This window comes from Hoplias malabaricus, chromosome 11, assembly GCF_029633855.1.
Source record: "Hoplias malabaricus isolate fHopMal1 chromosome 11, fHopMal1.hap1, whole genome shotgun sequence".
In the NCBI taxonomy this organism is placed as follows: domain Eukaryota; kingdom Metazoa; phylum Chordata; class Actinopteri; order Characiformes; family Erythrinidae; genus Hoplias; species Hoplias malabaricus.
The window spans coordinates 33,952,396-33,975,463 of NC_089810.1; the positions used below are offsets into that span (position 1 = coordinate 33,952,396).

At 39.1% G+C, this 23,068-nt stretch overlaps 1 protein-coding gene across 1 annotated transcript; it reads right to left on the reverse strand.

Moving 5' to 3' along the window:
• Positions 1–2,366: 2,366 nt before the first annotated feature.
• Positions 2,367–22,636, reverse strand: itpkcb (inositol-trisphosphate 3-kinase Cb). Its single transcript, XM_066684481.1, has 8 exons — positions 22,246–22,636; positions 20,974–21,428; positions 10,326–10,416; positions 9,669–9,882; positions 9,334–9,538; positions 8,236–8,337; positions 7,803–7,874; positions 2,367–7,636 (listed from the first exon to the last, which is right to left on the reverse strand). Exons 1-8 carry the CDS (start codon positions 22,634–22,636, stop codon positions 7,427–7,429), a joined length of 1,740 nt encoding a protein of 579 aa, XP_066540578.1. The 3' UTR covers positions 2,367–7,426.
• Between the last annotated feature and the right edge of the window lie 432 nt (positions 22,637–23,068).

A 23,068-nucleotide genomic window follows, 5' to 3' on the forward strand; every position in this document is an offset into this window, starting at 1 on the left:
CCAGAGGATCTTCCTGAGTTCACTTCGCTGTTGAGCAAGTAGTCCTCTCCTCATCAAGGAAGTTACAAAACAAAAAGATGACATCATCACTGGTCAGCGGTGGAACAAACATCCTCATCATCTGTAAACATCTGCGAGTGTACGGTCAGTCACATGATCTGCTTATTAAAAGAACTCAGCTTTGTTAGACCAGCACAGCTATTTTGAAACTAGAAACCTGTGGTTGAGTGTGTAGAGTCATCTGTGAAAAGCACGGACATCAGTTATTGTTATTGGTTTTTGTCAGAGAACTTGTTGAACAGAAGGTCACACAAAAGCTTAAAAAATAAAGAAGTTTAACATAAAGTTTATCTTTACTTTTCTATCAGCTTCTGCCACTATCAGATATTCTATCCTCCAACAAAAGCTGCTCCTAAGAGAGCCACTGATGATTTGTGTTTGAAATGCCGTGGAGCTGTTAAGAAGCTGTAATAGAACAAGAACATTTACTAGAACATGAACACAGAAACTAAAGACTACAGAGAAATTACAGAGACTAAAGTTTTAATGGCAGAATAGTTTCAATCTGTAATAGATCATGAAATACAGGAAATTCATCCAGCATCTAAAACTGAATGTTTCTGTCAGACTGCAATGGATGGAAGCTAATAAAAACAATGTTAAAATTCTGATATTATACTCAGTGTGTGAAATGCCCACATTTAATCGGGGGTCCCTGTGTTCTACTATGGGCTTGACACCTAGTCCAGGGGTGTCCAAACGTTTTTCAAAGGGGGCCGAACTGGACCATATCAATAATTTTAAGTTTAGCTTAGTTCATTAAAAATAAATTCAGATTGCTACTGTATAATCTGAGCATAATATAACTAGGAAAAAAACATCATACATGTATATGATAGCCCTTAAAACAAGGCCCAAGCCACTACCTCTGCATCACAAGTGAGATTCGCAGTCCATAAGGCAGCGCTTGATTTGTGACAGCAGTAAAACAGTTTTAAAGCTGTGTCATCCTCCTTTTGGAGTTAAAGTAGAGTGAGAAACATTGTCGCTGTTTACTCCAGCAGAGCAAACAGGAGTTTTTAGGTGTTTCAAATTTAGGCATTTATTTTTGTCTCAAACTCTGTAGGTTACCAGATAACACTACTATAATACGTTTATAAAGTTTCTTTAAGGAACCTCCCAAAAATTATTTAGTTTTCTAGTCCATAATCACTATATAGCTCATGATTGTAATCTATATATATATATATATATATATATATATATATATATATATATATCTGTAACCACTTATCCAATTCTGGGTCGTGGTGGGTCCAGAGCCTACCTGGAATCATTGGGCGCAAGGCAGGGAATACACACATTCACATTCACTCACACCTACAGACACTTTGGAGTCACCAATCCACCGTGTGTTTTTGGACTGTGGGAGGAAACCGGAGCACCCGGAGGAAACACACCCACTCCTCACTGACAGTCACCCAGAGCGCGAATCGAACCCACAACCTCCAGGCCCCTGGAGCTGTGTGACTGCGACACTACCTGCTGCGCCCACCGTGCCGCCCTATATATATATATATATATATATATATTTGTTAACTCTCTGATCTGTTGGTGTGCTTGAAACCGGTCTAATCTGTTTACAAAGCCACAGTGTCTGTAAATGAGTGGAAAAATAAACTGGCTCTCTAGTATGCTACATGTATGCTCACTGGTATGCTAGTCTCTCTCCCTCTTTGCTCATGGCATGTATTTTTTATTTTTTTTAAACAATGAAGAGAACTTCAAACATTGAAAAGCATGAACCGAAATGACGATTGCTCATTGAACGTCTTCCATTGTGGGGAAATGCTGTTCTCTGATTTGTTTACGTTCAGAAGTTCTGCGTCCTTAAAAATGGAATGGAATATATTTTCATAAAAATGTTAGGCTGGTTTTTCATCACAAACCGATGATTTATGCCGTGTATTTCATCACTAAACACCCCCTTGGCTCTTCCATTCCCGAGAAAACCCACTAAAACCTCTTTTACCACAGGAAATGACTGAATATTCACCCACATGTTTGTTCACATAGGATTAATACAGTCTGGGCTTATTTTTACTGCTTGTTTTACAACAGGGTAATGTGATTATCACAGGAGATCATTGCAGTCATCCCCCCAGAGTCCCTGACTGAAATGGTATATCTGGACAGGAATAAAATCACTGAGATGTTTGATAATCACATTATCAAGTTTCCCCCTGTAAAACTTACTGTCCAAATAGGGTTTGAGTTCTTTCGCCTACACCTGTGTGGCATGGCAAAAGACCATATTATACATGTTGTACCAATAAAATGAGGAGATAGAAGTCCATATAATGCTAATTTTTCCAGTTCATTTTATTGACATTCAAGATAAATGAAAAGAGTGAACATCTGGGCAGAAAAACAAAAGCTTTCCAGTTGTTTCTAAAGAACACTTGATGCATACTATTAACCATTTGTCACATCAGCCATGGAATGATAACCTTTAGTTTGGGGATTTCAAAAGTTCATCAAAATGCATACTGCTGCTGAGAGACTAATCAAGGCACACTGTAATTCATAAAAATCAGGAACTTTAAGGTCGACTGTGTTGTCAGTGAGGATTTTTCCATTCACATGCAATTACTCCTTTACACAAAGTCAGAGGAGTCTCCTGAGACACTAAAACAGATGTGCTTAAAACAGTGCTGAAAAAGCTCTATTAGACCACAGGGATCCCCTCAAACTCTCTATAGTGTTATAATTCTGTGCAACAACTTTGATATCCCAAAATCAGTGATAAGTTTTAAACTTTGGTAAGGGTGAGGTGTCACCTTTGGAAAGTAGTTCTTTACTAAAGCACAGTTATTGATTCTGAAGTCTTGTAATTGAATTAAATTTAAGCATTTGTTTGCGATTGACACATTGGTTGAAACAGCTCAAAGGAGAACCTCTGTTAAGAGACCAAGTAGAGGGTGTCCCAAAAGTAAAGAGACAGAAAAGAATGGAAATGTCCTTAAAAATAACGGTGATCCAGTTTTAGAAACAAGCTGCAGGATGAGGGGAAACCATGGCCTAACAGGTTTTCCTCTTCCCTTACATCTTGTGTCTAAAATTGAATCACCATTTTTAAATATGGGTTATTTCTGTCTCCTTCCTTTTGGGACCCCCTGTAGACACTAATATTATACAGTTACAGTCATAGCAAAAACATTTAGTACTTTTTTCAGCACCCGAAAATATCAGCTTCTCTTTACATAGGGAACGATTTCCAGACCAATATTGCAATTAGGGTTTAGTTATGAATATGAATATATCCATAGGATGAGCACTTGGGCAGTGATATTTAAATTGAACATGTGCTTTAATTTTGTAAACAACTGTAATTAAAACCGCAGTTTGAGATTTCAACAGTCGTTTCAAAAGTAAACCATTCAGCCACAGTTTTACACTGTGTGAACATTCTTCACATATATTGTATTAAAGGGTGACATGTTTTACCCCCTTTTCACAACTTAACACAGTTCCCTGGGGTATTAATGAAGCATCCGTGACCTTCTTTGGTCAAAACAGGACGAGGGTGGAACAAATCAGCAGTGGTCTCCCCCGTCAAATAAGCCCTTTTCAAAATGGCCGCTTTCAGAACCTGTTCCTTTAAATGACAATGAGCTGCACACAGTTCACAAACAAGCGCAACAGCAACAACAAGGGAGGCGCAGAGTTCTCATTTTTATAGTTTTAACCCGTTTCTCTAATTTTAATAATTTCTCGGCTCTGGTCATGTCTGTTTTACATAGCTTAACACCACCTTCCCTCTCAGGAACTGGAGTCTGACGCTGTGAGCGTTAACTTGATGTAGGAAATGTAGTAGAATCAGAACGGCATATTTTAGCCTGTGGTTGCCAACTTGGGTCGCACACTAAATCCGACTGTGTGGGTTTTATTTTTTATTTTTTTTCCACAGCGTGTGGGTAGATTCCAGCTCCAGGTTCCCAAACACATAATAATATGTCGTCTTAAAATGAAAAACAGTCTACAGTGTTAACGTTTAATAGATAAAAGGTTTTCTCATGACTGTGACTAATAAATAACAGTCGAGTGCAAAAGCAGCCTCTGCTTATTTCTCCATCCATTCGGTTTTTGTTACACCATCTACTTCCTTTAGAGAAGAACTGCACAAATTTGAGTTATATAAAGCACAAAGCTAATGTCGTCAAACAGTGCACCAATTACATTCACCTGATTTTGGGTAAGCCGAAACGTTACATAATCTGTTTCAAATTACAAAACCTGCACATTCCATAAGGCCATGGCTGTTAACTTAATACTTTTTTTTTTTTTTTTTTAAGAAAAGCAGTAGATCAGATGGGAACTAGGCTGGCTTTAGATCAGTTCAGTTACATTCAACCTTGAGAGCGTTAGTGAGGTCGGGTACCAAGGTTGGTGTCTTGGTACAGTTCTGAGTCGCAAAAGAAACTCCAAATCAGTCCCTGTGCCTTTAAGTCATTATATTCCGTCCTAAACACATATGCAGCCTCCCATTTCAGTCCATTCTTTACTATGGAGGTTATTCAAGCTGTGCATCTCGGCACTTGAGAGATTTAACACACAAACAGGTTTTAGCTCACTTGGGAAAATGTGTGCAGATCAGGATCAGCAGGTATCAAGTTATATCAGCTGCAAAAAAAAGGCCTTCAGCAAATCTCTCCAACCTAGATCATATGTCAGATAGCACACTGCTGACACTTTCCTTCGCACCATTGAGATGAATGTATGCAATGAAACAGGTTAGTCCACATTCGCCTGGGGTCAATCTTGTCCTTGTGCGCTTGCCAAATGTGATCAGCTTTATGAAAATAGCTTGTTGTTAATCTCATAATCCACCACAGTTGGCACAGAAAGATTTTTCCAAACAAATTCATTGCCGTGAGGATCTTATTGCATTCAGCCACAAACACATTACTGAGTTCAGGGACTCAAATTCATCTCTAATACTCTGAGCCATCCCTGGAGTTACTGGTACAAATGGCTGAAGTTTTTAAACCCTGTGTCACTGCTGGACTTAGAGGACGACCAACACAAACTGTGACTTTACATCTACAAGGTGCACAAACAAGGTAGGAGTGTCTAACAGTGTGGACAGAAAGTGGACACGGGGTTTAAAAACTCCAGCAGCACTGCTGTGTCTGATCCACTCATACCAGCACAATACAAACACAATTCAGTGATTATTCAGTGCATATTGGATAATCATTCCATAGAATTCAGCCGCACTATGACTCTTTTAGCCAGTGCTTGGAATTATGCCACTCCTTTAGTTCTACTGACAATGATCTTCTCAATGTGGAGATCATGGATATATTGTAGTCACATCTTGATTAGAGCTCAAAATTAAGATAAGCTGCTGAACCACAAATTCAAATGTGACCACTGATATGAATTCTCCAGTTAACACCAGTCCAAATTCAACCGATTCCAGTAAATAAAGGCCACAATACACTTTTAGCACTTCAAAGCACCGTAATGGAAACACTACCTTATGTGCGTGGTGGTGTGTGTGTGTGTGTGTGTGTGTGTGTGTGTGTGTGGCGGGGCACACAACTGATGGACAATTGAGATATAGGCTGAAGAGAATTGGCTGTGTGTAATAGTCAGTAATATTGTTTGTATGCACTGCCTCGAAACATGGCTGGTGTTATCAGCGTTCTTGGCTGCAGTTAATTAACATATTCTTCTAAAAAGGTCAATTATACACAAGTCATTGTTCCTGAGCTCAAATCATGTCTTAGGCATGGCTCCAAGTAAGATTCATCTGAAAGGCATTCAGTGCATCTAACAAAACAATTAAAGAAGGAAATTATACAACAACATTAATGAGTCCCTCCACCATTCACACGTAATTCTCTAAAACTTTCCACCACAAATAAACCAAAAACAGAGACCAGTTCGGAAGCCACTCCTTTGTGCAACATGTTTCAGTAAACAGGTAGTAACATTTGAAAACAGCTGGCTAACTGCATTCTAAAGCATCCAGTTTTTTCCATTATAACCACGCAAATGCCTGCAAACAGAGCAAGTTATAATTAACACTGGCGAAAACTGTCATATGTTCACAGGAATCACAGGACCTCATGCCTAAAGATTCACAGAATAATGACCAAAATAGCTTTTAAACCACAAACCAAAAACCCAAAGGTGTTATGTATCAAACCACACTTCCTTCCTTAACCTAAACCTTAAAAGAGTTTTAAAAAGGATATCTTAACATTATGTGCACAGTCAAATCATTAATAAGTCAACACAGTTGTTTAGAGTGGTTTCAAGTGAAATTCTCCATCTTGGAGATGATACCCAAAAGAGAACTCTTCAAAGAGATGCAAATGTCTACAGCATAAAAGTGTGTAATGAATACTAAACCCACATCATTGTAAGTTATAACAAAATGGTTGTAAAATGCAAAATGGTTTGTTCTAAATGTAATGTAATCTTATGCTCTGTAATACATGACATTCTTGCAGTGAACGGTGAAATTGGTCCTCGTAGAAGATGTTAAAAAAAAAAAAAAAAAGTAAACTAGACTTTGGGGGCTTTGTGGAAATGAAATGGTTATATACACATTGTGGAATACGTAGCCCTTTGTTCATAACTGTTTTAAAACAAATGTGCACTAGTTTGCAGCATTTCAAACTGAACCACCCTGAATGTATTACCTTTCAGCAATTGCACAAATAAATGTGGAAAAATCTGTGGATTTTCCCTGTTGTTCAGTACCTACCAGAATGCTAATGGAACTGAGATATGTGTCTGTTAAGTCTACAGGAAAAGGTATTACAAATGGTAAGTATAGAAGAATATGGTTAAGAATAAAATTAAGTTACTCTATATACATTATTATAAAAATAACTTAAAAAAACAAAAACAAAAAAAACCCTCAATGTCTCCAGTGTTCTAGTGTTATCTCAATAATACCTTCATTTAAAAAAAAAATAATAATAACCCCAACAGAAACAGAGTATACATATAAAAGGCATAGGTTTCAAAATACAAGTCCTATTCTTTGATTGTCTGAGAAGGTCACTTTCAGAGAATACTCCTTTCTCTCTTTTTGTGTTTGGTTTTTATATATATTCCTGTGTTACTGACAAGTGTTTTTGAATGCAGGTTAAAAAAAGGAGGTCAAATGTTTCAGACTAATCATCAGCCTCGGCAGACTGGTGATTTGTGTCCGATCCAGTGTTTCCTCTCCTCCTTGTCGTTAAAACATTCCTGCTGTCAGCCTCTTGGGTTCCACAGCTCTGAGCCATAATCATCACTTAACTGGTTTTCTTTGTGAAAGAGATCACTACCCTCATTATCTTTAAAACCCCTCCTTTTTTAAAAACCATCACAGTCCAGGTCTGTAGGAGCAGTGCTTGGGCCCCTACGGTTGCTGCTTTGCTGTGGCATCCAAGATTTCAATCAAGTTGTCCAGACCCCAGAGGTAGCCGTCCTCCCGGTTGCCTTCGACATAAGGTGTCCGGTGGTCTAGGGTTTGGTCCGGAGGCAGAGGCACTGTCTTGCCGAAGTCAATCATCCACACCCGGGCCTGACCTGAAGAGTCGTGCACGAAGAGCAGAGAACTGCCCACCACCTGCAGAGTACAAGAAGCAGTCTTTTAAAAAAATGTTCCACTACCAAATGAACCGGAGATACAGGGGTAACTTTGTAACTAAACTGTGCTTCTTCTCTGACGACAAAACAAAGAGAAATCAATTAGAAGTAGATCACAATTGCACTAAAATATGTGAAGGGTTTACCTCATGCGTCCTGAAGAATTCGGACAACTCCAGAACACTGCGCAGTTCCTGTAGCCTCTGTAGGTATCTCCTCTGCCATTAGAGAACAGGATAGAATAACTTAAACCAAAGTCACTTCCCTAGTGTGGTAATTATGGACAAAGATTAGCAATGAATCATTTAAGATTGTCCAGTGAGATTTGAGGATGAATTCCTATGAGTAATTAATCCAGCTGCAAGGTTTAACTGTGTCTAGATCAGTCCACAGTGACTTAATAATATTCATTCAAAATTCAGAACACAACATTACAAAAATAATGTTAAAAAACAATATAAATAAATAAAGGGTCTGAAAGTGCATCCTTAATTAATGCACTATTTTTCTTAAGTTCATTTGAGTATCTTAATTACTGTAACCAAAGCAAACACACCATATCGACCAGCGCGAACATACCAGTGTCTGTGCGTTCCCGTCCACAAAGTCATTCAAGGCCTTCATAACCTGTTCTCTATGTTTTGTTTTTTTGAAGTTGGTGTTGCATGTGCCATCAGCTTTCTGAAGATAAGAGGAAAAGGAGATAATCACATACACATTTCCTGAAAAACGATGACATGCACCACAGCAGCGGATTGTCTGTCAGCAAAGGTCAGAGCTATAGATATCCATATTTCTTGCAAATTTGCAACTCGTTACCTTTTATTTACTCCTGTGATATTTGCATTTCTTTTTTTTGTAAAGAAGAAAACCCCAGAATGAACTGAGACCCCACACCCACCTCTAAGCAAAACTGAGAAATGGGATTCACCCTAATTCCCATTAAACATAATAGTGTGGGGAAACAAGTAAGCCATATTATATTTTCTTTTATAAACACAGATTTTGTGTTGCCAGGGTTTGATAAAAATTGCTGGGCAAAGTATTGGTCGCTTAAAAAATTGAAAAGCCTTGCGTTGAGATTAATATCTGATTTATTTTTCATTAAATTTAAAGGAAGAAGAGCAGATGAAAATATTTTGATGATTGCAAACTGCAATGTTTATGCTGAACCAGAAGACAAAAAGGACACACTCTATATAGAAACAATGAAGGTAAACAAAGGCGCACCTTTTCAGAATCCATATAAATCAACCCATCTGAGATTATGCAACAGCTCTGCATTGGCAATACATGATGCAAGCGTGCAGTTTGCACAATGTTAAATGGTCGTACTCTACTGCTTGGAATTTGCCTTTAGCAAGAGAAGCAAACATGTCTTGACTGATCGGCTACATTTCAGCTGAAGGAAAAACTGAGAACTTTTCATCAATCCAATGGTTTAAAAGGAGCAAATCAGCCGTTTTCTCTATTGATTCTTCTTTTCATTAGCTGTTATAATATTGAAACCTAGTGGCAAGGATTTATCACAGCTTCTGTACTAAACCTCAAGACCTGATCTTTGGAGCAAAGCTTCATTCAGGGACTAAAAAATATCGAATTCTTCATCTCATTCATAATTATTGTTTGCTCCTTTTTAGTGATAACCACATCTGATACGATGAGATCTGGGCCCACCTTGATACCCTCAATGCGGAAGCCCATTGTGGCAGTGGAGCTGAGGGTCTCTCGCCACTGCATGTAGCGTGGTTTGAGCATGGCTTTCTGCGCTCGTTCTTCTGGAGTTGGAGCTTCTGGATCCACCGCTACCATCTTCTCATACATATCTCTTCTTAACTTGGGCTTCTCTCGAGCCTTAACCAGCTCCTCCTCCAAATACGTTCTGAGTTTGGGAAGAGGACACATACACATACATATATATATATATATATATATATATATATATATATATAAAAATCAAACAAATCCCTGTCTTATACCTTAGTTTTTACTGTTCAAGTTTGTCCTCTTACCTGCTGCCCATTTTGCAGTCCATTATAGATGGGGAGTCGAAATCAGCCAGCAGGTCATCCATCTTGTTGTAGTCCTGGTCATCTATCTGTACAACACCATAGTAGCCGGGCACAAATGGCCTGAGAGTGTCGCTCATGAGCTTCTGGAGACATTGCTGCTCACACTCACAAAACCGCTTCAACAGCTTACCATCCTCACCTGCTTGGAAATTACCTGCATAGATACAGATAAACACATACAAGTTTATATACAGCATTCCACAAAGTCCTTCTTATGACCACACTAGCAAAGAATGAGGAAACTTAATTCATTGCTGCAGGTCCTGAGAAAATTCTGAGAAATTGAGATTGTACTATTGTAGTACTGTAATGGTGTCATTAGTGCAGTTGAATCAATCCAGTTAAATTCAGAAACAAATACAACAGTGAAAAAGAAAGAAAGTAAAATGAATAATGAAAGCAACAACTAGGTTTAGAAATATCACAGTAGAAGAAAAAGTCATAAAGTCATGAAAAAGAACAAAAGGTCAACGATAAAATGGCAAAGAAAGAAAGAAAGAGACATTGAAAACAAGAAACATAATACAAAAAAGGACAATAAATAAATAAATAAAGAGACTTTTGTGGCTGTAGAAGAATGAACACAGTGTCCAATACCTTTGTGGCCAGCAAGTTGGACCCAGGGATAATGCTTCTTGAAGGACGGGGAAGTTTGAATCATGCTTTTCAACTTCCTCCACGGTTTTGCCTGAAAACACACACAAATAGAGATCAGTGACCAACAGTGTTATCATAATGCCTGTTCACAGACATCAAAAATGTAATAAATGTGGAGGGGAGGCAGGGGGAAAAAACAACCCACCTAGTGAGTAATATTTACCCCACTGCAAGAACGCTGATGTGCAATCAGGTTTTTCTTGCTTTGTATTGCCTTAGCAACTGCATGGCCCAGGTCAAGGGTGTCCAGTTCCAATCCTGGAGACTGGAGCCCAACACATCTTATATTTCTGGTGACTAACTGCTGAAGTGTCAGGTTTAATTGATCCAGAGAGATATTTATTTATTTATATATATAAATTTTTTTTTTTCCTGTGTTTTAGGTTCGCCCTTTTAACTTGGCACTGGGGCCATTAAGCTAATTTAATAAATAATGGAAGCCTGTAGGTAATAGTTTTGCAGCTAAAACTTACAGCACATGTCTGAAACAACATTCAGGCTCCTAAATTGCTACTAAAACTGCTTAAGCAACATAATTGTATTGTTAGCCCATGGTAAATTAATGTCTATAGCTTGTTAGCTACATTAGCTGCAAAACTGCCATGCCTTGGCCTACTATGTTTGGAGTGAAGTAAAAATGGGGTTTTGGACTAACTCTTGCTCACTTTAAGGGCTTGCAAATGCTTGATAACCAACTGTACATAGCATACTGTAACACAGGCTTCTGTTCATCAGATCAAACATTGACTAGCAAAGTTTTCTGTACACAACTTGGCCCCTGAGGGCTCTTATCCCAGGTCTCTGATTATGCACAGTGGGTCGAAGACTTATCTGTGACAAGGTCAAGGAGAAAAATGGTATGACGCATTTAAGCCCATGAGGTATTGATTAAAGGCAAATGATTAATTGCTGGGATCGTGTGCGGGAAGTGACAACCAAGCTTATATAACTAAACACATTTTCAGGTTTTAACTTGAATTACAGAAAAAAACACCACACCGCCACAGGTCCTGCAGGTTGTCACAGAAGCCTTTCATGTGGTTGTGTGCAATTAAAAGCACAAACAGATTCCTATTTAATTTAGCTTAACAATGGCATGTGAAGTCATGATTAAAAATGCTTCTTAAAAATTTCCTGCTTATTTTTCTCATCCTCTTGCCAAGACTGCCAGCTGTCAATATCTACACAGGTTTTATGCTCTAGGTGTTGCTTTTGTATGCCCAAATTTTAGTTTAATAGCAATACTGATATTCAAGTCTTGCTTTTGCAATAGCCTAATGATCCAATTTACATAAACAGCATTCCACTTAACCCAGATGTAATCAGTCATGCAGGCCTTATTCGGCACTTAAGCTTTGCTTCTTTTTTAGCTTAGGGCTAGATCTGTAAAGCTAAAGCGAATTACATTAACAAATCTTCTCTGAAATGTAGGAGACATCAGCAAAAACTAATTTCCACCTGCTCAAATTAATTTCAGGTCATCATTCAAGGTCACATATGGACTCGCTGCTGTGGTTTAGTGCACACTGTGGCTTAGTGTGAACTATAAAATAAATGTAATTATCCACATTGCTCAGTAGTAAGGCCGGATAAAGTTAAGGTGATTTCCAGTTTTACATAAATGTTTACTGAAATTTGTTGGCAATGTTTGCAAGCCTTATAGCTCCTTTGTTTTTTTTTATGTCACTTAAATTCAGCATCTAATATGTATCCATGCAACACATCTGCCTCACACTTAAAAAAAAAATTAAAAAAAAATAAAAAATAAAAATAAAAACACACAGCTAACAACTCACAAGTGAGTCTGTGCTATTTCAGGATGGATTTGTTACAGAAATTACTCAGTTAACCTATCCCCCCCATATATATCATCAAGAATTTTCTGTGGCTTTCAGATCAATATCAGAATTCTGGCAACTACTAAAAGCGATATTACACTGACTTAAATGATTAAAAAAATATATATATAAATGCTGGCAAATGAAAAACAAGTATCTCTTTGTTTGTGGACGTTTAGTTTACTACAACATTTGAGCACAACCGCTGTCCATCACACTGTGTGAACATTTCAAGAAGAATGGATTTAAATGCACCAAAATTACTTGGAATATAATCTTTAACACGGATTCACATTGAACGTTAATACGCCCCCCCCCCCCTCCTTCTCCTGTGAAGTTACTGTTTTGTGAGATACACATATTTCAATGGACAAAGTCAACATGTAAAACATTAAAAGAAGACTTGTCCTTATATTAACTAATAATTTCGGGCAAAACCTTTTGGGGAAATATATATATATATATATACACACACATACACACACACATACATATATATATACACACATACACATATACATACAAATAAATAAATAAAAATATTGCCTTTCAGTAAAACAAAATAAAAATTAAATAAATAAAATAATAATAATAGTATACAAAATTCTGATGGGTATAAGGAAATTTAGAAGTACATAATAAGGTTCTGCTCCCACACACACACTTGCCGTGTCTCCCACATACAGTATTTACACAAATTACTCCCCACACACAAAACATACATCTACACTCTGACTCTGCATCGTAAAGTTTAACACAAACGCAAACCTCCCCTGACATTCAGGGGCACACGCATTTGATTTTTCCACACACTGATTTTTCCTTTAAAACTGAAACTCACTTGTAAATGGTTTCCTGCAGAATTCAGAACAAATGTCCTAAACACTTAATATTAAGCTTTTAAATAAGACAATTGTCTAATATCCCAAAGGGGAAAATAAATAAATAGTAAAATGAGGCCTGTAGCGTGGATCATTCTAGGACTTTTACTTGACTCTGTAGTTCAACTGCTCTACACCAAGCACTCTGTTATACTTCTTCTTTTCCTGCTGCCTTACGTAACCTTCCACATCCAATCTACACAGCCTTAATCTAATGTGTGGTTCGTCTCCTGCATTTACCAATATGTCATTTATTCCTCCACCACCTACAGTGCGTCAAATCTCATCCTGTCACCCAGCTCTGTCTCATTCAATCTTCTCATCTTTCACTCCCTTCAGAACACTGATTAACAGCTTGGTCTCTATACTCATATGTAATATGTATAATCTGACGTTGATGGCCACAGTGAGTCTGGATAACTGGCGACGCATCTCTACTCTACTCATGCCTCTGTGGTAAAATGCTTTTTAGCTGCACCCCACTCAACATATAATCAGACAAATCTTGTTACTGAAACACTACCAAAAGTACAAAGCCTGGACTAGTCATAGAGGGAGTACTTTATGAGAACCACGTCCATGCATCTAAGACAAGGCCTTTAGGTCAGTGAAAAGCCTGCATTCAATCAATTTACTGGATCCCTGTGCACCTCGAGTGTGTCTTTGAAACAAAACCAAGCTGTGAAATACAGACTCTTATTTTAAAACCACCCACTTACACTGCCCACCAATACACACACACAGTTTGAATCCCTGGCTCTTATTGCAATTGAATGGAAAGGAATGTGCCTGGCTCTCGTCACAGTGAAGGCTGTCATGAAAGAACAGGAGGGGTTCTGTTTGAGGGGTTGGAAAGAGCAAATGGATGTTCAGAGACAGCACACACCAAGCCTCAGACACCCACACCCACACACCATTTAATCTCATCATGGAAAATCCTCCTGGCTTAATGATGCTCTGCCTCAGTTCCTGTCCAGCCTGGAATAAAATCTATTTCAAAATCACAGACCCATTCATACCCACTGTAATCAGACTTTGATTGGGTTCAATCTTTCTGAACCAGGGCTGGACAATAGTTGAATATCGATATATATCACAATATAAAATGTTTCACTAAAAAAGATATTTTAAACACATTTTCAACATTTCAGTACACATTCACATAATCTGCCACTAACTGGCGTTCATTACAGGGCGCTGCTGTCAGTCAATACACTCAATTTTAAAGTTAGTTTAAAGATATTAATATTGACAAAGCCAAGAGTTTTAACTTTGTCTGTGATGTTGTGTTTCTTGTTTGTTCTTGGCAGCTTTCCTGTGGCTTTTGTTCAGATAGATATTGCAAATATATTGTTTTGACTGAAATGAAGAAATATATTGTGATATAAATTTCGCCCATAGTCTGAACACATCAAAATCAGCACCAACTTTACCACTTTACCATATTGTTTTACCAGTTTTGAGTGAGTTTGGGTCAGACGTAAATTAATATATTTTCAGTATTTAGGTTGTTATTATTATTACTTTTCAGAATTCCTGTCCTTCAGATGTCTAAGAAATCTACAAAGGCACATTTTCCATACCTCCAAGCAACAGTCTTAGAAGATGGTAGCATTATCTGCTTCTCGTGTTACGTAATGCTGAAGTTTCTGTGTTGGCCAGAACAGTGTTGTGAAAACCACAGCAGTTTCTTTGCTTGATTTGCGAACTTGATCCTTTTTTGTCCATTTCCTTTTTTTTGGAAGAACTCCATGTCACCGAGTTGTCTTCAGGATGTCAGAAGAAACCTCTGTGGGTTTAAGTGTCATCTGATTGTGATGGTTGTGATGGTCTTCCAGGTCTTGCACAGCTATTACCCATATTTTGGCTTTCATTTCTGTCCTAGCCAGACTAACACTCACCCAGCAGCTGAGTGTGTGATCTCTTCTTTCCTGGGTCTTTCAATGCCTTCTCTTTTCCTACTAACACTCACCAGCCTCTCTCTCTCTCCATTGCTTTCCTCCTCTCCTTCCCTCCCTCCCTCCTCTGACCCTAATCCTCCTCACAGCACTTCCTCCACCACTAGTTTTCACACGCTCATGTTAAAACACACACCCAGACTCACTTAGCACCCAATACACTCATGCAGTAATTGAAAAAAGAAAATAAATCTGATGAGGTAAATACAGATTACAAAGAAATGGAATAACGTGTAATTTTTTGGCATTTCGATGGTTAAGCTGTCCCCACCCACTTGCTCTACCCTCCTTTTTTTCCATTCCTCTCCACCCCCATCCCCCAACTTTACACCTACATGTACTTTTCAGAAAAAAACAAATCCTGGGACACATTAATACGTTCACAATACAGAGAGCAAACCTGTCCATCACCTGTACTTCCACAGAGAGAGAGAGAGAGAGAATTAGGATGTGACTGAGAATGTGATAGAGCCATATACACTTCACCAATCTAATCGTACAATGTTAAATTCCTAGTGTTTTTAACTTTTGAAATGTTTAAAATTTTCAAATTGTTGTATTAATAATTCTTCTTCTTCTTCTGTGTTGCATTATCTAACAATAGGTGAGTGATGTATAATTATCATCCTGAATTTTCTGTGATGAGACGTAATTCTGTGTGTGTGTGTGTGTGTGTGTGTATCATTATCATTCTTGTTTCGTACTGCATTGTCCAACAATGATATGTGTGTGTGTGTGTGTGTGTTGTACACTGTATAAAGTATTAATATATAAAACATACTTCAAAAGCTTCAAAAACCACATTACAGCCCTCACATACATTTGAAGCTGCAGAGGTGTGTGTGTAGGAAAGAACAAAAATTTCCCCTTGATCTGAATATTATTTTCTATTAAAATACAGAAACACAAAGCAAAACAGCACAATTTGAGCAGAGGGGATTTCTGAGACATAGCAGTGAAAGAGAAAATGAGAAAGAGCGAAAGACACAGTGAAAAGGAGAGAGACAGAGAGAGTGAGAGAGCGGGGGAAAAAAAAGCAGCACCATATTTGGCTTCGGTGTTGCTTAGAGACAGAGGAACCACCCACAAAACAATTTTCCATGACACCGTCTCTGAGTCCAAGCTGATCTGGCATCATTGTATGCGTGTGTGTGTGTGTGTGTGTGTGTGTACACAAACATCACAGCTGAGGTAAGAAGGACAAGTTAGGTTAGCCCTGCATTTCGTAAATGCTGTCAGGGCAGTACTCTTCTTGGAATAATAATTTTTAATTATCACTTTCACGTCACTCATTCATTGCTAAACAACAAAATAATAAATATATACTTAATAAAAATGCTGATGTACTGAGCTACCAGACTCGTCTCCCTCTAATGACACTGCAGGGTCCCTCTGCTGTTCATCAGGTAAATTTGGTTCTGGTACGGGGTTCATTTTTAGTCTCTGCTCTCTCATGGTTCTAAGCGGGCCGGATAGAGACTATTCTGACGTGTAAACCTTGCAGAGTGCTTATTGGCCACAGATAGCTGGCACTGCACCACATGCCGTTGCCATGCCGTTGCTGTGGTTTCCAAAGCCTGTTGTTTTCATTAGAGATGGGTTTTTGAGACGACAACACATAGATTTTGGGGGGGAAGCTGTGGTAGTGGAAAAACAACCAAGGACCAGGGACTGAACAAATTCCAGTACAGTAGGGACAATACAGTGGAAAAGCACCACAACAGTCCAATCAAACAGAACAGCCTCTGCACCCTCCAACAAAACTCAAGGCAGCAGTGTTTATGCTGAGTTTGGCACATTTCCTGAGGTTCATCATCTCACTGCTGATTCACTCTGATTCACTGATGACACTGCGATGAAGTGCACAACACAAACAAAATCCTGTATCAGCCATACCTTCACAGCTTATTTTCCTTACTCAGAAAATTGAATGCTGTGTGTGTGTGTGTGTGGTTGCATGTGTGCGAATGTTTTCCGAAGACGTCTTCCTGTATTCTAACCACGTGCCATCTTGAGCCTCATGCGCTCTGCCACAAAGGAAAATATCAAGCCCGTGTTTTGCAAAATAGTGAAGCTCACGAGATCAGCACTTATCCAACCTCACTTTACCCCTTTGAATTATACAGACATTTTAGATTACTGCAGCTTTAAATCTAGGGTGACCAGACGTCCTCTTTTACCCGGACATGTCCTCTTTTTTAGACTTGAAAAAAAATGTCCGGGCGGAATTTCACAAACGTCCGGGATTTTGTTTTTCTAGAGCTTACATAGAACTTGGAGAAGCGTTTCGTTCATAAACTAGTCCCGCCCTCCCCTACTCCGATTGGTTCGCTTGAGTGAGAAGGGGGAGTGGTGAAGTAGCCTAAAATCTTCTGATTGGACGGTCTGACTGTAGCGCTACCGTTATTGTTGGACCTCTGTAAACATTTAATTGTTCAGTCTGCACGTCAGTAGTCCAAAAATAAAATGTTTTTACATTAACTTCCATTAAAAGGTTAATGTAATTAAAAAACATTAAAAGATTTCTTCCTTCTTTTGTAAAGTCACGGTTTTTGAGATAGATTATTTAATTATGATTCAGACAGAGATCATATGTAAAGTGTTGTTTTTTTATGAAATAAAAAAACCTTCCATATTAGTTTCTATTTATGGAATGCATTGTGTTAATTGTCAATTTTACCTTTAAATAACGAAATGTTATTTATAATGTCAGTTATACATGATATTTATAGAGAACTGAGAATTTTGGACCCTGGGGGTTTTACAGAAGCGCCATAAAGTAGTCAAGCCAGAGCTGTTATTTTCAAACACCTGTTCAATTCTGAAGTGATATTTCAATTTTATGCCAATAATATAATATCAAAGCAACATTGCTAGGCCATGTGCTAGTGTACAGCAAACGCATGCATCAATGAATCACTTCCCAAACAAACCAGGTAGATATAATCAAACTAACAGGATTAATTCTCCTTAAACCTTTCATAAGGAACAACAAATGAAAAAACAACATAACCCCCCCCCCCCCCCACAAGAATGCCATAAGCACTGACCAGCACCTGCACTGGCACCCTCCAGTGTAAACACTCGCCCACCACTGTCCCCCAGTGTTATCTCTCTGGGAGAGACTAGAATTGAATCATCACTGACCTTTGACCTCTGAGAATGAGCTGCATGGCTGTAATTCTCTTTCTTTATCGTGTCTAACCCCTGCTCATAAAACGTCTCATTTTTCCATTTTTCAAGTCACATGATGTTTTCCCCATTTGTCATTGACCTCAGGACTTCGGAATATTTCTAAAAGGCCAATTTGGGAGCTCAGACTCTGAGTAATGGTCATCTGATGGACATTTACACATCATAGTCATTTCCAAACAGCATATTTCCTGTAACACATTATATAAAGCAGTTTACGTGCGGTTTCTAGCAGCTCAGTGCTAGTATTTAGGACATGAGCGCAGTCAGGACAGACAGATATAGGTACCAGTCCCAACACTCTGGCTTAGTCTGCACAGTAGTAGAAATATAAAAAGGCCCAATGACACCACACCCATCAGAAGCAATGACAGACAATGGCTTTAAGATACATTACTGGCAAATCAGTGGAGATTTGACATTTAAAATCATTATTTGCTGGAGTATTTACTGTACTACAGAAGAGCAGGAGATTATATGCAGTGACTTTGGGCTAGCTGATATCTGACAGATACATAACAGCTCCTCAAAGGATTATTGAATGCATTAAACACAAATAAATAAAAACTGTGTTTGTCCATCCTTCCTCTGTCTGAACACAGTTCAACACTATGGATCTGAAAGTATGTGGAGCAGTTTAGCAGCCAGAAAAGGATGTTTGTTAATCAAATGAAGAAGCTGCTGGTCTGTGAACTGGGCACCTCAGAGCCCAGACTTAAACATCACTGACTGTGACCGCGATTACTTTGCTTATGAGAAGCAAATGCTGCTACAAAATTCAATATCGCTGCAGATATTCTATAATTTCTTTAAACTACATCTGTGTAGACTTCTTGGAAAAACTGAAAGCAAGTGTTGTGATAAGAACGAAAGCTGCAAGCGGTGGAAACTGAGATGAAACATTAAAATATTTAGTTGTTACTCAAGTGCATGGAAAAACTAGCACTGTGCTAACATTCCCATATTTCCAAATACAAAAAGTTCAGTTTCCCTGTGAGTAACTCAAGGCCAGTGTTTGTTGTGAACTCTCATGCTAATGATTCAGCCGCTCTGTGGAGACTGCACCAGCTAATCATCAACTCCTTAAGTCTGCGAGGGACTGTCCAGGAGATTAGAGCCTGCGCTGTGGTGAGCTGGAGCAGACTTGTGCAGGCACATCAGGAGGGAGGGTCTGATGACGAATGAGGTTTGCATTGCTGATGAAGAATGACACATATACAACATGGCCAACGCCTGCTAGACCCTGCTCATCCAATATTCCTTCTGAAGGTTCTTAGGCATCTTAAAGTGTCTACAAACAAGAACCAAACCTAATTACATTAGTTTTATGACCTTTCTGGTCTGTGTGTGTGCAGCCGTGTTATTCAGGGTCTGACGGATTTGGAAAAATTTATCAACACTTCTGCTTCTCAAGTATAGCTCCTGTTTCCTCAGTGAAATAATGACTCAAATGGAAGTAAAAGCTGAGACCAAAACAGCTTGGAGTTTTTTTTTTTGTTTTGTTTTTATGCCTTTTTCAAACTCCTACTTAAGTTCCATGTTGCTTTTAAAACTGCAGTGGAACGTCTTAGTTCACCCAGCATCAGTAGAAAAATTCAGATTTAACTTGCCGCAATCCTTCAGAACTTGGCCCAAAACAAAATACACAGTGTGGGTGTCAAAGGTGTCCAGATGCAACAGAGTAGAATAAATGTACACCTGGAAATAATCTGGTTGCATGGTAATTCCACTGATGAAATGTTCTACTTTATTAATTCACAGATCAATAAACAAAGTCATTTTGAGTGTTTTGTTAAGATATTTTTGTCTTTTAATTTGTTAGCACCTGCTCAGGGACTACAGATTTAAAATTAGCCTACTAGCTAACTCTGGCACATTTACATTGAGGTGGATACTGAAATGTTGATTAATGTTCAGTCCCTGGTAAATAAAATTTACATTAACAAGTATATAAACAAACTGTTAGAGAGGATTGATTCCAGGTTTGGTTTAAAGTGGTGGTCCTGATGTCTGTAACTCAAATATAATATTTTATTCAGCTCCCAAATCTGCCAGTGGACATAGACGTGTCTTCCGCTCTTTATATGGAATGTGCACATATAGACCACACCCAAAACCAAGCTTTAAACTAGGGAGGTGATACCTGAGAAAGCTGGAGTGGAGCTTTATTTACATTACAACCACTGAACTATGCATTGGTTTTTTAAAAAAGAAGAATGGATCTCTTAACAGTGACCCTATGGTCAGTTTCGGACCAGCAGTGAATGGCACAGAGTAGAGGTGGGCGATACCGGGAGTTTCGATATGATACCAAGTAAATACAGGGTCAGTATTGCTGATATTGATACCGATACCGGACGTATTCGCCATATGCAGCTGTAGAAGCAATAGACGCAAGCCGGGGGTGGGGGGTTGGGTCTAGTGGGGGTAGGGGCAACTTTACAAAGGGAGGGGGGGGGGCTCTCCTCGCAACATGACTACGCGGGGGGAGGGTGCTCTGCGCTGCCTCACACACAGACTTAGTATCGATCTTTTTCCACGAGTATTGATCATTACCAATACCAGCATTGGTATCAATATTAGCGATATTTGGATCGATCTGCCCACCTCTAGTACAGAGAGCAAGAGGGTTCTCAAACCTGGTCACTGAATGGAAGTATGCTAGTGTGTTGTATTGAAGTTGCTGTATATTGTAGTCAACTTAAATTCCCCAACTCACCACTGTCATTTCCTCCAGGCTCAAGGGTTCAGCATCACTTCCAGTCACGTCATCTTCAGACTCATCAAACGATGAGGCTGACGAAAGTCCAGCCGAAGACGAGCTTGACAGCTTGCGGACAGAGAAGTAAGGCACTGGGGAGCCTCCGCAGCCACTGTCCGAACATGGAGACTCGTCCCCTGGCCGCAGCTCCTCCAGGTTTTCGCTGTGAATGGGACTTGGGTCCCGAGTCACAATGAGCTGAGGAATGGTGCCTGAAAACCTGGGATAACCCAGCAAGACATACTCCTCTTCATGAGAGTCTTCCTGGCTCTCCTGCTTTCCCAGGTCCTCTGGGAAAATAGAGTGTCTGGTCATTTTGTCTTTTGCGGGAACACACAAGTTACGGTTCCCGAGATTTGGACTCAAACTTTCATCAGAAATGTATCGGCGTCTCTCCAGCCTTCGCACTCGGCCTAAGAGTGGACAACACAGAAAAAAAAAGTCATTATACAGTGTTCACACCAACTGTCCGGTCAAAAACAAAACATTAACGCTGATGATGCTGAAGAACAAATTACATGTTCAAACCAAATCAACAAAACAAACAAGCACTTTCTTAAATGAATTATAATAATGAAGTATGTCGCTGCACATTCACACAACTCTGTGACCTGAACACAAGGAATATGAGAAGTGTTAGTTTTAAACATCTGAAAAATTCTCTGATAAATATGGTGTCACTTTTTTAAAATCATGTTGCTCTTTTTCTTTACTGTCACTGACTTTCAGATGATTTCATACATTTTCTGGATATTTATTTTCACTTTTTATATTCAGTGATAAAAGCTGTTAAAGTTTAAGAATCACAAAGTAACTTCTAACAAGGACTTATTACAAGGCCAGTTAGCACTAGCTATAATTATTCAAGTAAAATTCAAGTTTTGGACTTTTTTTTAAACTGTTTTAAAGTAATTACACGTTTTATTCTCACACTGTTGTGTGAAAGAGGCTTATATTTAGTCATTAATGAACGGCTGTGTGCTTCAGAAGCTGTGCTGATAAAAAGTGAATGTGTCTGACTCATCAAACCCCTAGAAATACCTCTCCTTTCCTCGTAGTGACGAATTAATGTTATTCACAACACAGTAAAACAACCCCCTAACGTCTTAAAAGTAGCTTAGAGAAAGCTAGACTTTTGCCGTCCTTCAGTTCTACATTCCTCTCCATTCATTATCGGTAACAAATAACACTACGTTTGCGATATCGTCACGGTGTCGGTGATTCGCCCACCTCTAGCCGGTTCCCTGGTCTCCCCGCCGTTGTGTCTCTCCGAGTGTCTCTCCATAGGGCTCCACTCATGGTCTCGCACAAAAAGAGTGGATAAATCCTCCTCGCGCCTCCAAACTCTCCCCAAAGCTTCCACGGAACCGCGACCGTCTCTAGTCAAAAGTTTCCTGCCCTGGAACAGCGCTCCATGTCCGTTAATCTCCGCGAATACGCTCTGGTCCGTCCGCAGCACGCGACTCCGCGGCCTGTTTTTCATCACATACACACACACAGACACGAGCACGGTCAGGAGCACGAGCCCGAGCGCGGTCACGAGCTCCTGAGGTCGAGCCTCTCCTTCTGCTCGCGCTCCGAGAGCGCACTGCAACCACCCAGCGTGGGGACGGAGGCCCATCCCGCATTCCATACACGTCAATCATCCGCGGGTCCTTTAACAGCTAGACCACGCCCATTTCCACATCTCACACACACACGCTGCTCGTGACGTCATTTCTTTGGACAAACGCAACTTTCTGTCAATTACTATTCCCTTAGAGTCCACACATAGTTTTCTCTGTTTGTGCCTGAACAGCATGTTCTCATACTGCTTACGTCTCCGTAGAAACATTCTGAAACTAACATATTTGGGAATTTGTTGTGTTTTTTTTTGTTATGAAAAAATTAACCCCTTCTTCATTTATGTACATTCACAGCTACATATTAAAGAATCTTGTTTATATTTAATATATTGTGAGAGTAGCTCATTACCGGTAAATTATCATTATTATAGTATAGTATCATTTAAAATCGAATATTTTCCCAGATTTAAGAGATAATTTACGTTTTA

Bases quoted from the DNA above. Each gene is read 5' to 3' on its own strand.
- itpkcb (XM_066684481.1), bottom strand. From the start codon at position 22,636: ATGGGCCTCCGTCCCCACGCTGGGTGGTTGCAGTGCGCTCTCGGAGCG. The intron at 9,539-9,668 runs GTAAGAGGACAA...TCCCAAACTCAG, and splicing joins GACTGCAAAATGGGCAGCAG to AACGTATTTGGAGGAGGAGC. The intron at 7,637-7,802 runs GTAAACCCTTCA...TGTACTCTGCAG, and splicing joins AATTCTTCAGGACGCATGAG to GTGGTGGGCAGTTCTCTGCT.